Here is a 16878-nt window from a genome sequence, read left to right on the forward strand (position 1 = left end):
CTCCCCATACTGCCCCTTTCCCTTTCAAGACCCTGAGTGGAGACGGTTCTCTGCCCTGAAGCTGGGACCTTGGTAGGCTTCCTATCTCTTCCTGCTATGACCTCAGAGTGTCTCCCCAGTAGGATAAACTTTTGGGGCAGGGAAGGAGCTGGAAGGGACTTAGCTCTTAGAGTCTGAACACCTGCTCTCTGGCACCAGAGGAACTTGCGCTTGTCTCTGGGCTGGCCTGGGTCCAGCTTTCTTACCTAGGAAATAGGCATTAGCCAGGTGGAGCTGTGCAGATTGAGAGAGCTGCCCTGCAGCAGGGCTTTCAAACATGGCAACACACTGGAATTATCTCAGAGACTTTCTTTTTTTTTTTTAAGATGCCTTGGTCTTGTCCCTGAAAATTATGATTGTATTACTCCGGGCATCATATTTTTCAAATTCCCCTTAGTAATCCCCATATGCAGGCAAGATGGAAAAATATCTCTAAAGGGTTCACCATAGTACCAGGCAAGGAGTCAGCGCTCAGGTAATTAGTTTCTCTAGAAATGGGGTAACCAGACAGCTCCCTCCCCACTGTAGCCTAAAGCTTTGTAGGGGACCTTCTGCCTTTGGATTTTCAGGAAGGACCTTCCTGTCCCCTCCCTACTCTTCCTCAGTTCTGCCTAGAGCTTCCACCCTGGGTTTTTCTGAAACACTGGACTCAGAAGTCTGCAGAGAAATGAAAGGTGCCCTTGTGGCGGGTAACAGTCACACATACATTCTGGTGGAGACCTGCGTCCACACTGGCCGTGTCTTCCAGGCTGGTTACCCTCTCGGTGCCTTCCTCCCAGGAGATGAGAGGAAGGGGCGCTGTGACTCCCCTAGAGATACCGGGCACTGTCCTACGCGACCTGGACAATGTCCCTTCGAATTTGGATGGGTCACCTCTGCCCTGCCACTTACCAGCTACCAGGAGGAAACGAGACAAAGCACCGGCGCTGGGCTAGGTGTGCCTCCCCGAGAAGCGCGCCTGTCCCTGGAGAGCGCGCAGCCAGCTGGGACCTGCTGGGAGCACAGCGCAGCCGGGTGAGGAGGGAAGTTCGGGCTGAGCCCATCCCCGCAGCCTCTCCAGCCTCGCCCCTCATTCTGGCAGGCGGGACGACCCCTCAAGCCCCCGCGCCTCCTCACGCTCCAAGGGCCGCGTGGGGACGTCGGGCAGACAACCTCTCCTGGTTGTTTCCCCCAAAAACGAGTCTGTGAAAACAACTGCTGCCCAGGACACTGCGGCTACAAGGTGAAGACAACAGCCCAGGGCCCGCCGGGCTCTTCCACTGTCAACCCTGGCCCTTGGCGAAGCGCTGGGCCCATGCTCTCCGCCTCAAGGAAAACTTCTGGATCTCAGCGCTTTTGGGGTGGCTCCGTGGGCCACAGCCACGTGCCACAGCCTGTACTCACCACGACTTGGGTTCTGATCCCTGCGGGTCGCTGGAAGCTCCTATAAGACTCAAATTCTCCCAGTCTGCACTTCTAAGATCTCAAAGTCTAGATTCCAACCCATCCTGGCCATTTCTGGTCAGGTGAGGGGGGCACATTAAGTAATCATCTCTTTGTGCCCCCCTTTGCTAATCTGTACAATTGGGATAAGAGTAAGATAAATTACCTACACTAGGCTGTTAAGAGGAAGAAATGAATGCAAAACATCACAGTGCTAGAGTGTATAATAAACCCCATAAGTATTTGATATTATTCATGAAACACTGCAGTATTCACCCTGCTGCACTGTTGCAGCACCAAATGAAGTCCTGTAGGAGTTCATGTATTGGATATATATTGGACTATATTGGATAAGGTGGTAAATAACACTTATTAGTATTACAACGATCCTGAGGAGTCTGATCCCTGACCCCATCTTCTAAATCTTGGCCCTCTGAGTGATCATCAGGGAAAGAACCTCCGTGGCACGTTGCACTTCAGGCTCGGCCCCTGAATTGGTGCTCAGTTGTAATTTCCTCAGGGGTTTTGAAAGGAGCTGGTCAACACTGTAAGGCGAGTGCAGCGCTTTTGTTCCGAGGGGGCAGTGAATAAATTATATCCCAGGCTTAGAAAAGCAAAAAGTAAACACTTTCACAGTAGAACTCTCTGGATGAACTATTTTATTTCTCTTACACTTTTTCTTGGTCGTTGATGGTCTGCTGCAGACAAAAGTGATGCTGATGTGTCTTCACTTTAAGGGTTCAGAGCTGAAGGTCTTTGGTCTCATGCTGCAGGCCCACTAGGCAAACTTAGGAACCACCATGGAGCCCAAGTCTCTCCCCATACCTAAAGTCTGAGCTCCTGGAGAAACATCTTTCCAATTGCAAGTGAATTTAAACATCAATGCTTCTTCAATCATAATTCCACTTGAGCACAAAGCTGGAGTGCCCACTTGTGCTGAAGCACCCCTCTCCCCTGTAGTTAGTGAGGTAGCAGAGAATACTGCGTGTGTATAACTGGGCTGGGCCAGGCACCCGCTTTCCAGCCACAGGCACCCGAGGCACTGCAGTGAGGCAATCTGAGGTTATCAAATGCTAGTAAAGGCAGCCTCCTAAACATGCACCTTTTAAAGATGAGGCCAGAATCAAGGACCGCATGCCCCTCCCTCTGCTTTGCTCTCTGACCTGAAAAGCCCAGCAGGTAAAATAGGTAAACAAAGGTGGCCACCAATTGCTATTCAATGAGTTCATTCCAGGATTCTAAGGCGCTTCTCAAAGCATTCTGGCCTGCACATCAGAACCTAGAACCCTCATCCCAAGCCTCCAGTGCATTGCCTAAAAGCAAGATCGGAAGGCAAACAGGGCCTGCATCGTGCCCGGTTCCTGTGCCTGGTTCTGTAGAAGTTCTAGGGGCTCTTGGAAGCTGAAGGAAGAGAGACACACATTGGTGCTACCTGGCTGCAGCCAAGTTTCTGTGTTTTAAAGGAAAAGCCCTGTGCCTGCCTTGGCCTCACTGGAAATGCAAACGGAGGCGAATCTAAGAGTCAGGCAGCTTTGGGGAAAGGGGCCTGAGGCCGGGAAGCTGGTGCAAGCAGAGAGTGCTTTCGCCTTGGGTTGTTGAGAGTCCTTCGGAGCCACTGAAGAGAGGTTGGTTGTTTACAGACTGGTTACTGGCAGGTGGTCACCCGCTGTGACTTCCTGTTGGATGCTTTTGTCCCTGGAAGGGAAGGGCAAACAAGTCTCTGTGGACTCTCAGCCTCCCTGTGGCATTCCTGATGAACGACAGTTTCTGATATAAACCCAATTCGTAAACGCCAAAGCAACTTCGTTTTTGTGTAGAAAGGTTAGCAAAAGCACGTGGAGCCACCCTTTCCGAAGAACCCTTTGATTCTGTCTCAGGTTTACCGGCTTTTAACTCAGCTACCCGACTCAGGCCATGCACGCCCCCCCTTGGCCCAAGCAGAGAGCCCCAAGCTAGAGGAAGCCAATGGTAGGATTTATCAACCCCCCCGCCCAAGACCTAGCATTTCATCTTTTTCTTTTCCCCTGCATGTTCAGTTTGTTTTCTCAAGACCTAAGCAATTTTTAATGTACTCTATACTTCCCGCTTAATCCTCATCGTTTATTGTATAATTATAGTTTCAAAGTGATTATGTAATTAAAATCATGTTTCTTTGCAGCAGGACTTCAAAAGGGCGGCAGACCCCCGCTCTGGCATTATTTTCTGGTGATGTAATAATTTCCCTGTGATATTTAAAATAAACACATTAGTTCAAGAATTCTAAACATGTCTCAAAGTATATAGTAGGCTTGATTGGCACGAGGCTGGGTTGTAAAGAAATGGTAAAACCTATCACTAGTTTAATATATTTCTATGCTCCCATGCGGGGTAAATTATAGGATAATGGGGCGCAGGCGATGGTAAGCTCTGTTTATATAATCCATTTCTTCACACGAGTTCCCGTTGCTTTCCCTTCCCTTTGCTGTGTGTGGTGGTTCTCTGATCCCCTGACCTCGGCCATGTGTTTTCACTTTTTCTTCTGATCTCAATTCCATGACCAGCGGGGAATAAAATACAAATTGAATAGTAACCATTCACAGGCCGCTCTTTTCAAACTGTTGTTAAAACCTCTTTGTCTTGTCTAGCGGTTGATAGATAAATGTGTTGTGTTTCGCCTGATTTTTTTTTTCTTCGTCTTCCTCTTTTTTCCCTCCCTGGACGAAGGGAAAAAAATAACCCTTCTCCAATTATGCGCTTTAAAAATTAAAACCCACACCTCCTTTCAAACCGCCTCCCCGCGCCCGCTGTCCCCCGCGGCCCCTCGGTCTGGCGGTCGGAGCGGGATTCACCACGTGGAATAAAGGAGCGGCGGGGGCGAGCGCGGCCGAGGAAGGCGAGGTGCCCCCGTGTGAGGTCCGCGCCATTGTCCCGAGGCCTGGAGGTTCATTTAACTCCGAACCTGTGCAGCCTCTGATCTCCTAGCGGAGCGCCCAGCGCCGGCTCCGACGGCTGGGGCCGCCCCTCCTAGCAATCCTAGGGGGCAGGGGGCGAGGGAGCCCGGGAGAGGGAAGTGAGAGTGCTCTGAAAAATAAACCTGCTCTTTCGACTCCCTTTTTTCTTTTCGTGGCTGGATCTGCGGGGGGTGGGGACGAGAAGAGCGGTTTTCACCGCTCAAATCCAAAACGGGAAAACAACTGCTCCTGATTTCGGTACCCAGCCTGTCCACATCTCTCTCCTTTCTGCCTCCGGGGACTGCAGAGGCAAAGGAAGCCCGCTGCAGAAAACTCTGTCCGGCCGCCTGCCTTGCACCTCTTCGGAGCTGCTTGGGGAGTCAAGGGCGCGGCCTCGGCTTTGTCACCACAGCGGGCGCCCGAGGGCGAGAAGGGCGGGAGTGGGAGCTCTGTGGGCGCCGGGACCCCCGTTTCTGCCGTTTTGGCGCGCAGTGTCCCCGAGTCGGGGCTCTCTGCAAGGGAGAGAGGACTGCCCTCCGGTAGGGAAGACTCCGCCGCAGGACGGCTGGCCCCACCCGTCCCGGGGCGCACGGCTGCAGGGCGCGAGGTGCAGGCGGAGCGCCGGGCAGGGAGCCTGGCCCGCGCCGCCAGCCCGCTCAGCGCCCCGCGCCGGGGAGGGTTTCCCGGCGGGCGCGCAGACCCACCCGCATCGGCGAGGCCGCCCGACTGCGCTCTTCGCCGCCGGCCCGCGCGTACCTGTAAGCTGAGCCCCGCTCACATGCTTCACATTAAACCTCCGTGCCCGGTGCCTTTCTCCCTCTTTTTTATTTTTTTTCTCCGAAAGGGTTCTTATAAACTTCCCTTCGTTTATTTAGCCTGGTTTTCATTGCTCCAGTTTTGCATGGGTTGCCTTTGTTTAGTTTATTAACCCACGGGGTTACTTTAACCAAACATTTGGGCTGAATACTTTGGGGTTGGATTTCAACGTTTTCTAACGAAATTATCGAGTTTTTTGAAGCCGCACAGAGAACGCTGTGTTGAGTTTATTAGTCAATTTAACAGACTATAAGGGAGGGGGAAATGCATTTAGGATGATTCGGATTCGTACCCACTGGGCGGAAGCAGCGCGCGGACCCTCGGCCCGGGATCCGCCCGCGCTCTCCGCGGCGCAGAGCGCGCGCCCCGCCTGGAGCGGCCACGCCGGAACGGCCCGCGCACTCGGGACCCAGGCGCGGCCGGGAGAGTCGGCTGCACGACCCCAACAACCCGCTCCGGGGCTTTTGCCCCTCTAGCAGGGCTCCCCGGTTTCCCGGGCTGCACTGTCCAGGATAAAGGGATTGTGCTGAGAGCTGCTAGAAAGACTGGAGAAGGCGCAGCCTCCACTGCAGTAGGAGGCAGGGCGGCCTTCGCATCCCGCGCCAGCGCGCGCGCGGCCGGCCCACCTGGAGGCCATGGGGCCTTCCTTGGAATCCAAGGAAGACCCGTGGCAGCCGCGGTGTTGGCCGCACTGGGGGCTGCGGCCTAGCAGAACTGCGCCACCCCGCCGCGGGCTGGGCCTAAGTGGCAGGAATGTAGACGACAGTGGGTAGGGCCCTTTCTCCAGCGCTACTGTTCCTAACCACGCGTTCCCTTCCTTTCTCGCGCGTGCTCCCCTCTCACCTGATTCTGGCACCGGTGCCCGGTTAAGAGCTGACCCAGCTAACATGTCCACGCTCCCTAGGCAGTGGAAGCCCAATCACATGCTGCTGGGGTGGGGGATGGTGGGTGAGAGGGAGCGAACCCTGAGCATTCTCAACACTTCGAGGCCGGACTTCCCACAAACAACAACAGAGATGACCTTGGGTCCCAGCGTTACAAATTCTCATTCTAATAGACAATATACACAAGAAGGTCAAAATTCAAAATGTGCAAAATGTGTAGAACTGAAAAATCTCTGTCCCACTCCCCTCCCCTGCTAGAGGCCTGCCCACCTCTGCTTGCCCCTTGATTCCTCCTTATCTCATTACCTCCACTTACATCAGCGCTTGCTGCCTCCACTCCCCCCACCCTGCTTTCACGGCCACTGAGTCGCCAGGCCTCAGACTGCTGAATGATCGATCAAGAACCCTCCAGAGCCACTGCGCTGCTGATGGGTTGACTGGTTAGGCTTGGTTGTGGTTCTCTTCCTTGTCTGACCAACCTTGCCTTGGGATGACCTCAGCTCCCAACTGTCCCCTCCTCCACGTTCATCTATCTCATTCTTCATCACTGGAATCCCTCCGGCTTTCACGTCCCCACACTTTTCTCAAATCTTCCCCTGCCTGCTCTACCTCTTTCCCATCTCCCTGGTCAGAATCCTCTATGGTCTTGTCTACAACTACTCACTTCCCGGGATCTGTGAGCTCTCCTTCCCCTGCCTCCCACACCTACCACTGCGGTAGATGTGCTCAGGAGTCCTTTGTTGCCCTGTTTCCCCTCCTGGGTTGTAAACTGTTAATTCCCAGCACACAGAAAGCAAGCAGTAGTTTTTGAGTTATTATCCCCTTACTGGTCTTCTTTTCTCACGCCCCCTCCAACGAGGGAAGAACAATAAGCATTAAAGTACATTTCTCTTTCTTAAATACTCATTAATATTAACTGTTAGATTCTTATTAAATCTCCCTGAGGTCTGGCTAATGCACAGATGTACCCCTTCGGCGGCCCTACACAGTATTAAAGAGAGCTGGTGTTCCACACAACCTCCACACCCTTCAGGGAGGCAGAGTGGGCCGCCGTGTCTGTTGCTCACAGTGGCACAGCAGTGAATGTTAATTCAGGGCTCCACTTGCAACAGGTGCCAAACGCCTGAAGAAGATGGGCCCACTTTGGAGCGTATACATATCATCGCTGAAGTTTGGGGCAAAGTGACACTCAGATTTTAACTTCATAGTCCCTCCCCTTCACATTCTGCTCCCAACACAATGCCCTTCAGCCAGAGTGCTGTGTGTAGTCCCTTTTAGAACAGCTGCTGGGCTGACTAGTTTGAACACTTGACAGTCCTGCTTCACATATGGTCTATGAAGTACAGTGAACCCTCAACGTATCAACTCGGTACGTTCCTGAGGGCTGGTTGGAACTCAAGTTGTCAACTGAAGGCTCAGGCTCCTCTACAGCCTTCAAAGTCTCTCTCCTGTGGATCTCAATGTCCTTAGAGAGACACTGGCCCGGGAATTTTCAGCTAACCCCATACAGGGAAGGGTGTCGTAAGGTTCCTTCCAGAGCTCCTTAAGGGTTAAATCTGTATCTGAGATCATCTGGAAGTACAAGTGGCCAGGATTCGGGTCATAACTCAAGATTTGATCATAAGTTAAAACTAAAATTCTAGTCATAACCGGTTCATATGTCAGGCTGGTCGTAACACAAGGGTCCACTGTATGCCTGTCCTCACTTGCACCCCATCACTGTAGGGAGCGGGTGCCGAAGGCCGATCCATTGTTGAACAAGGATTTGCTACTCACCAACTGCAATGCCAGACACCACTCAGGTGCTGGAGCTACCGTAGGGGACAGGAGAGACAAAGGCCTTGTTCTCATGGAGCTTCCAGTCCTATTCCTGGGACTGCAGTACATGTTCTCGGGATTAAGCACAATTGCCACCCCGGGTGGACAGAAGGCTAAGCCTTGGGCTCCCCAAGCCTCCCTGTGCTCCTGTGTCCCTCAGAACAGCTTGCTCAACCTCACAGGTCAGCTCCGTGACTTCAAACTTGGGCAGTTTTATGAGATTAACCACACTGGTGTGCATTCAGATAAGCTGAATGTGAAATATTTTTCATATGATCAGGTCTGGAAGTTTACTTGTGATTATAAAAGGAAATCCAATCAGTTCTGTGTAATAGCAAAAACAGACACACACTCCTCTCTCCCTGTGCCCGCCCCCAAGCAGGCAAAAAAAAACATCCTGGAAAAAAATCTGAAGTAAAAATAAAAAGCAGCTGGCAATAGGCCCATTGTGTGTGATGATAATTAGACAATGTTTTCCAAGTATGGGATGATCTTGGGAAGACGATATTCCAGGGGAAAAGCATAGGAAAGGGAGGTTAGTAGGGCAGTGATCCTGCCTGCCTGCAGAGGGTTTAAGTGACACATGATGTCACACAATCCCCAACTCGGTGCTTTTTATTTATTTTTCCATGCATCCTGGGAAACATGTCCGCAGCTAAGAAAGTGAAGAAGAACTGGAGGCTTTGATTTACAAAAATTAAAGCCACAACTAGGCTTTGGATCAAGGTTGTGTCCTAGGCCTGGAAAGCCTCATCCTTCATTGTCTCCTGCCCTGAGGAAAGAGTTAAGAGTCTTAAGCTAAAGCAGCTCTTCTGCCATCTGGGGCTCTGACTTGGTTGACCCCCTCCCAAATTATTGTAATCCTGAGTCTGGAATGGATATAGAGCTGGCCCTGGTGACATGGCCACTTTCAGCTTCTGGGTGGCTTGGGATCTGTTAAGCAGGTCTGAATGGCGTTGGGGGTGGGGAAGCAGGTACCTCAGCAAGCAGCCCAGCTCTAGATGAGATTTGTGCTGCTCTTTCTCCATCCATGTCCCGCTCCTCAGAAATCATGTTAGACATTTACACCTTCATGTGAATATTAAGGCCATGTGTTGAGTCACCCAGGGTTATTTACATTTTAAGCTTGGCTTTGATTTAGATGAAAGTAATTTATCCCCATTAAAAGAATGTCGAGTATGTGGACCTGTGGGGGAGGCTCTGGGTGGGAAAGGATGCTGAGGGAGAAATGGGAAATTCGCTACTAAGCCAGAGAGTGCAGGGCTGGGGATAACGCTGTGGAATTCCGTCCACCTGAGCCAGAGAGACAACAGAGTACAGAAGAAAGACAAATGATAGGGAGAGTACTTTTGTTTAATAAAAGGACCCATCTGCTTCCTGACTCCAAGGCAGGAAGTATAAATAGCCTAAAATGTTCATGGCAGCACCCTTAGTTCTCCAAGTCAAAGGCCATTCCCCTTCATCTGCCCTCTGATTCCACCACAGGTGTGTGTCTGCCTTCTGCGGATGTGAAGGGTGGTGGTTTGGGAAGACTTAGGAACCTGGGCAATTGCAAAGTGTGTTCAGTGCACACAGTGCACATTGTGTCCCCTGTTGATAGGTTTTTGGTGCCTACTGATTTATTTCTAGGGAAAGCCTGTTGCCCGTGCTGGTCTCCAACTCCTAGGTTCAAGTGATCCTCCTGCCTCAGGCTCCCAAGTAGCTGGGATGTAAGCACATGACACTGCGCCTGGATAAAGTGGGTGTTATTTTCTTTTTAATAAAAGAAGAGTTTGAAAACCTAACCTTTTTGAGTATGAAATTTTATATATATATATGCTATATACAAATGTAAACAAATACAAAGAAATGCATAGAAAAGAAAACCTAAAATCTTACTCAGAGGTAACTGTTGCTACATCCATGTGAACTATTTTCCTGTGATCACTTTTTATACACATAGGCACTTAGAGTTTGAGGTCAATAGCTTAAGAGAAACGGAATATAGTTAATAGCAATGAGCTTTCCTTTCCATGTCAGTACACATAAAGGTGTGTCATCACTCTTCATCCTCTTCTTCCTCCTTTTCCTCCTCCTTTTATTCTTTTGGGTATAAAACACCCAGAAAAGTGCACAAGTCCTATATGTGCAGCACAATGAATTTTTATGAAGTGAGCAAACCCAGATGACTTGTAGGCAGCACCTTTCCAATGCCTGGGAAACTTTGCTTACATCCTCCCAGCCCCCAGCTTTTTCCAAAAAAATATCACTCTCCTGACTTCCAACAGCCTGGAATTAGCTGTGTCTGCTTTTTGAACTGCATATAAGTAGAATCATACAGAATATACTTCCTCACCCTTTCCTTCTAACATTCTGCTCGTGGAAGTCATCCACACTGTGGGGTATATTGTTTATCTGCCTTAATGGCTATATGGCATTCTCTTCTGTGACTCTAACTACATTTTGTCTATCTAGTCTACTATTGGTGAACAGGTGCACATCATTTCCAGTTTGGAACTACTATGAATACGCTGCTATGAACATTGTTGTATGTATTTTTGGCAACTAGATAAACATATTCTTGGCGGGTAGAGATATACATATATAGAGGACTAGATCTGCTAGATCATTTGGTGTGTGTTCAGCTGTAGGATCTTTTTTAATGGCCACATGGGATATCATTTATTCATTCACTGCATTTACTTATTTCTTGAACTAGACACCTATTGATGGACATGCAGTTTGTTTCTCATGTTTTTCTGTTAAGAAAAAAATAAGAGAAGTGAGTCAGTAGGAGGCTGAGAGATAACCTGCTCCCTTCTTACTTATATCAGGATGCAGGTCTACTCAAGCTCAGCTAGCCTAGGTAGTTTTCCACTGTCATGTCATTATTCATAAGGGGAGGAATAATTAGTCTTTGTCATTCTCAGTGCAGTATTTTGTATGATTCCTAAGAAGAAATCCAAATTGGGAGACCACTTCCAGAGTTACAAACACCCTTTAATCTCTAGTCCTCTTATTCTGTGAAGACATGAGGATAAGGTGGTCTCTCTCATGCATGAGCTTTACTCTAAGATGCTGACAGTGGCCCTCCTGACCTGAATCTTCACTCTTACCTGCACCAAATCTTGGTGAGGTAGTCACTGAGCCACAAGGTTTCATTTACAATCAATATTATGTAAGAATAATTAAACTTTTTAGGTTACTTGCCAAGTCTGGTAAAGCTCTTGAAACTCTGGTGGGGGGGCAGTGGAAGATGAAGAAAAACAAGAGTCAAGATGCAGAAAGCTGAGGTCAGGTGGAGCCTCCTCTCCTGGTGGGAGAGAAAAAACTGCCCAACAACTGCACTGCATTTATTTCTACCCTCAGGAGGTTGATGTCAGTTGAAACCCCTCTGCCTAACAACTTGTTTGCCTGGCTCACCTCAGGTTCCTTGTGTTCTCAAAGATGGAACAGCTTGTTTATGTAGCTTGCCTCAGGCAGTCTGTGTTCTCAGGGCTGGTTTTGCATTAGCTCCGCACATATGATCAATCTCCAGCTTCAGCCACTCCCCAAAGTTACTTTTTTAAAAATTGTTCATACGCTTACATGGTTTGAGAGGCAAAAAATGTGTTGAGATGAGAATTGAGAAGTCTGGCTCCCACCCTACTATCTGTTCTCCACTTCACTTGCCTTGATGTATAACTACTCTGATTAGCTACTGCTGTATCACTCTAGGTTCCTGCAAACATAAGTGTATTCTTCATTCCATCCACCTCATTAATGCAACAGGCAGCATAAGACTTGCACTCCTCTGTCTTCTCTTTTGACTTTATATCCTGGAACTCCCTATCAGTACACAGGTACCAACAAGGTTGTTGTTGGTTCTCTTAGTGTGAAGGTCTGGGATAGCTGGTATCTGGAGGAGAACTTAAAGATTTGAGAACAATCTCATGAACTTTTAGTTTTTCTCTTCATTCCTATTTTTCCAGTTTTGCACATACACACAATCTTACAGAAGGCAACAGAACCATACCAACTTTCCTCAAAGAAAAGACAATGAAACACTTCAGCTATTTCTTCTCACTCTCTTCTAGAAAAATACTTTTGGGGGAGCATTTTTCTACACTTGCTTGAGCTCACTATCCAAAATTGGTCAAAAGGAGGGCATTTGTTCCTGCCCTTTGACCTCCATGGTTACACTCCTGCCTCCATCTTCAAAACATGGCCTTCCCACTGTGAGCAAATCTTGGCCACCAGAGGTCCCAAGCTATGCCTTTTCTGTAGCCAACACTGACCCAGGATCTAGGGATTCAGATACCCTGATAAATAAACAAAGAAGCACAAGTTATGTGGAGTAGGTGCAGAAGACCAGGTGCACCTCTCATTGAGTGGTCAGGAAGGCCTTTCTGAAGAAGTGACATGGAATCTGAACTAAGGACAGATCTGAGAGTAGAAGATTACAAAAAGAAGAGATGAGGAAATGTGCTTCAGAAACAAACTAAAAGTGGTTCATATGGCTGGAGCACAAGGAGCTTCTGTGAATATGAAGTCTGTTACCTTTTTTCTAATGGAACTGGCCCCTTGTACCCCTGCAACCCCCTGAATGAGGCAGTCCAAGGGAACTTGCAAGCTCCTTTGCCTTCTCTTCTCCTTCCAGCCCCACATTCATGTTTCCACCACCAACACCTAGGCTGCCTTTATTGTCTCCAACTTATAGAAGGGGACACTGAATTTTAAACAGCAGCAAACCTTCAAAGTGACTGGAGAATATGATGATTTGATGTAGTTAGGGTCCCAAAGTCTTGATTTTTATATGATAATGCCCTGGTCCTATTCCCTCTCAAATTACAACAATTTCAAATAATCATGCTTTGTTTATTGACTGATTGCTTTACTTATTTGTTTTAATTGTTATATTGTATATGCTCTATCTTGCCTGGCTTGAACAATTACTTGTTAGGAAGTTGATTATATCTGCTGTTAACACAGGTAATGCATGTGTAGGCTGTATGAGACAGAAAGCAACTCATTTTCCTTTAGTCTCTAGGGAGAAGGTAGGGTGTCCACATGCATAGTAAGAAATCATCCATATAATTTAAGTAAAAGTTTCTTTGGCTTTAAAATCTGAGTTACTTATACAAATAAAGATTTTTAAGGATAAATTACAGTAACAACCTGCAGAGCAATGTGCCCACACATGCTCTCAAACACACATGCATACACACAAACCTGTAGGTGTGCCTATGTTACTTGAATACTGTACCTACATCATGAACCTATAGTGCTTAGCCCTGCTTCCTCTCTGTAGCTCCAGAAGAGTCTCTGTTGATTCCTACTCCTGGGGCTTGGCACTGCTCCTTGTTTTTCTGGGCTGTGGTAGCAGATTGCTGTAAAAGGCCCAAGATTCCATCTGAAGAGAAATCAAAGAACAATGGCTGACTGATGGCTCCTGTGGAACTGCAGGAGAGGAACAGGCAGGGAATAGAAAACCTTCCAGCCCAAAATGACATATTTTCCCTCAAGCAGGAGACCCATGCTTTCTCTTTCTGGACAGTCCTTTGCTAGAGTTGATCCTCAGTATCCCCTGGAGACTGGTTCCTGGACCTGCTCATGGACACCAAAATCCATCGATACTCAAGTCTCATATTTCAAAAACAGCCCCACACATCTGTGTACTTCCAATCATCTCTAGGTTACTTATGTAATACTTATTACAATGTAAATGACATGTTAGTGCTTGTTGAACTGCGTTGTTCAAGGAATGGTGACCAAAACTGAGTCTGTGCATGTTCGATACAGATGCAACGGTCATGAGCCTAACTACACAGAATACACCACCAACAATCCATTTTGGGAATATTTATGCACCGTAGTTGATAGAATCCATGGAGGAAGAATCTGCAGTGGGTGAGGTTTAGTAAAGCTAACTTGAGCATCTTTGATATTATTTTTCTCTTCAAATGAGCAGTTCCTTATACCTTATAGGCTCATACAATAGGTTTGTTGATTACATTCACTTGTTCATTCCACAAATAAGTTTTTGAGCACCTGCTGTGAGTCAGGCTCAGATCTGAGAGCTGGAGTTGTAGCATTAAACAAAACAGTAAACAAAATAGACTAACTTTGGAGAGCTAATTGTTACAGTAGAAATTAAGGGCTTTTGGTTTTGTTTTTAGACATCAAAAGTAGTCCTAGTTTACTATTAGAATGTAATAAAGGGATGATCTCAAGAAATTATTTTTCTTCCATTTTCTTGTATTTGTCAAAAAGTTTCATGAACACCTTTGAGGCCCACAGGCTGGAACTCTTCCAGCCTTTTCTGGCTTTGAGTACATGTTTCTTTCTCTGAACTTTGGTTTTCTCATCTGAAAAGCAGATACACTAGTCTCTCCTACAGATACTGTGAGTATTAAATAGATAGCATATATAAAGTACTATGCACAGTATACACTAAATTCTGAATAAATGGTTCCCATTAATATCACTATATGCTCTGTAAGTATAATGAAAATGTACAGACTCATGTTCTGCCCCACCTGGGATTCACTATCTGTCCAAGAGGCCAGACTCAAATGCAGGATCTAATCACTGAGCAATAACCCAGAGTACATAATTAGGTGGTTTGGGAAATTATAGGGGCTCACTCTAAATGCCATAGAAACTTAAAGAGGAAAAGATGGATTTTGGTTGGTGGAGGATTTGCCCAGCTTTGCAGGAACAACCTAAGGAAGGACTCAGGGCCCCAGGCTGAGGCTGAGGCAGGAGTAGATGTGGTACACTGGTGGGTAAGGAAAAGAGAACTACAGGGACAGGAACAGACAAAATACAATTTAGAGTAAGTGCTATAACCCCTCTCAGGTCCATCTAGGCCAGGAGAACAGAGGACACTCCTTCCCTTCATTCTTGGTCTTTGCCCTGAAAAGGGAAAGCTGGTGGGTGGGTAAGGGGAAGCATCTTAACTAGGGCCTCTGTGGGGAGGTGGAAGACCCCACTGACAACTCCTTGAAGCTCTAGTCAGGGAGTGAGTTAGCTGGCTCATGAAAAGCACTTTAAAATTAAGCAGATGTTGGTTTCAGGGTGTAATGTAGCCTATGGAGTTAGCCCAGGAGAGTGGCTGTATACTGTTTGGTTTGTCAGTTTGGGCAGAATGTTCTAAGATATTTATCAGGGAAGGACAGGACAAACCCCAGCTTCATATGTGTGCATATTTACCACCTTGGTGCCACCTTTCTCACAGAGCTGGGGAGATGGGGCATCTCAAGACATTTAACAGCCTGCTTCACTGCTGTGCTAGTGTCACCATTTGGCCAGAGAGCTCTGAGATCTCTGCCTTCTACTTCTCCACTTTGTGTATGAATGAGCATCATAGGCAGTGTTCAGAGACCTGCGGGTAGGTATGCCTGGTGATCAAAAGGATCCTTTCTACTTCACCTTATTTAAATAGCGGGGGTTAAAGCATTTCCCAAATCCCATCTCAGTAGGTTTCTTTAAAACCTAGGGGAGGGAGTGTCACCAAATGAAATTAGACAATTCATTTGATTTGAGGATTGATATTATCATAAAGGCTGGGAGCTCACATGGAGAAACATCACTAGGCAAAAAATGCAATTAAGATTTCAGGACTGGGGAATTGCATTCTTACTTTTCAGATTAAAAAACAAAAACAGAGACCAGTCAGATAATCTGCCTTGCTAAGCTAACAGAAAAGCCAGAGTCCTCTAACACAAGCAGTCTCCTACCTTTTTGGCATCAGGGATTGTTCTCATGGAAGATAATTTTTCTACAGACCAGGGTCAGAAGAGTGGCTTCAGAATGATTTGAGTGCAATACATTTATTGTACATTTTATTTCTATTATTATTACATTGTAATATATAATGAAATGATTATACAATTCATCATAATGCAGAATCAAGTAAATAAGATAATGGGCAGGCCATGCAAGGACTGAAATAAGTGTCTGATTCTGGTTTAAAATCTGCCATCAAGGGCTGGGGGTTTAGCTCAGTGGCACAGTGCCTGCCTGGCAAGCACAAGGTTGTGAGTTCAGTTCTCAATACTGGAAAAAAACCAAAAAAACAAAAACAAAACAAAAAAAACAAACCTGCCATCAGATGCAATTTAATTGTCACTTGCTGCTCACTGATAGTGTTTTTATCTTAGTCTGCAAGCAATTGATTTATTATGGTCTCTGTGCATTCTAACCTCTCTGCTAATGTTAATTTGTATTTGCAGCCACTCTCCAGCTAACATCACTGCCTCAGCTCCACCTCAGATCATCAGGCATTAGACTCTCATAAAGAGCACACACAGCCTAGAGCTTTCATGTGCCTGGTTCGTGATAAGGTTTGTGCTCCTATGAGAATCTAATGCTGTTGCTTCTCTGACATGAGGCAAAGCTCAGGTGGTGATATGACTGATGAGGAGTGAGCTGTAAATACAGATGAAACCCCTCTCCCCTTCAGCCTCTCACCTCCTGCTGTTTAACCCAGTTCTTCACAGGCCATAGACCAGTATCTGTCTGTGGCCCTGATGTCTGTGGACCCTCTAACACATCTTCTAGGTGACTGCAGCTAGGCTGTTCCTTGGCAGAATGACAAAATCATTTACACTGTCATGCATGCAATCTACAGAATTCTTTAGATCTTGCAAAACTAAAACTCTCTGTCCCTTCCATGATAACTGTTCACTCCTGCCTTCCCCAAGCCTTGGCAGCTACCATTCTGCTTTATTTCTGTGAATTTGACTGCACTAGGTAACTCATGGAAGTGGAATCATACAATCTTTTTCCTTTTGCATCTAGCTTATTTCACTTAGCATACAATCCTCAGGGTTTATTGGAGTGGCAGCACATGTTCAAATTTCATTTTTTAAAAGGCTGAACCATATTTCATCATGCATATACCACATTTTGTTTATCTACTCATCTGTCAATGGATATGTTTCAATTTAACTTTGTGTGTATGTGTCAATTTATTTTTAAGGCAACTATTTTTATGGGTTATGCAC

The 16878-nt window shown here is 47.0% G+C and overlaps 1 protein-coding gene across 1 annotated transcript in view; it reads left to right on the forward strand.

The window, feature by feature from the left end:
- The first annotated feature begins 885 nt into the window (after window positions 1-885).
- The window catches only part of LOC106148626 (collagen alpha-2(V) chain-like), a 48824-nt gene continuing 32831 nt past the window's right edge, over window positions 886-16878 (forward strand). Inside the window, exons 1-4 of the mRNA XM_013514782.1 lie at window positions 886-1053; window positions 1121-1414; window positions 4423-4510; window positions 4658-5149. Coding sequence (XP_013370236.1) covers window positions 886-1053; window positions 1121-1414; window positions 4423-4510; window positions 4658-5149 — 1042 coding nt within the window. The remainder of the gene's footprint in view (window positions 1054-1120; window positions 1415-4422; window positions 4511-4657; window positions 5150-16878) is intronic.

The sequence above is a fragment of the Chinchilla lanigera genome, unplaced genomic scaffold, assembly GCF_000276665.1.
Source record: "Chinchilla lanigera isolate Chin_1 unplaced genomic scaffold, ChiLan1.0 scaffold00024, whole genome shotgun sequence".
In the NCBI taxonomy this organism is placed as follows: domain Eukaryota; kingdom Metazoa; phylum Chordata; class Mammalia; order Rodentia; family Chinchillidae; genus Chinchilla; species Chinchilla lanigera.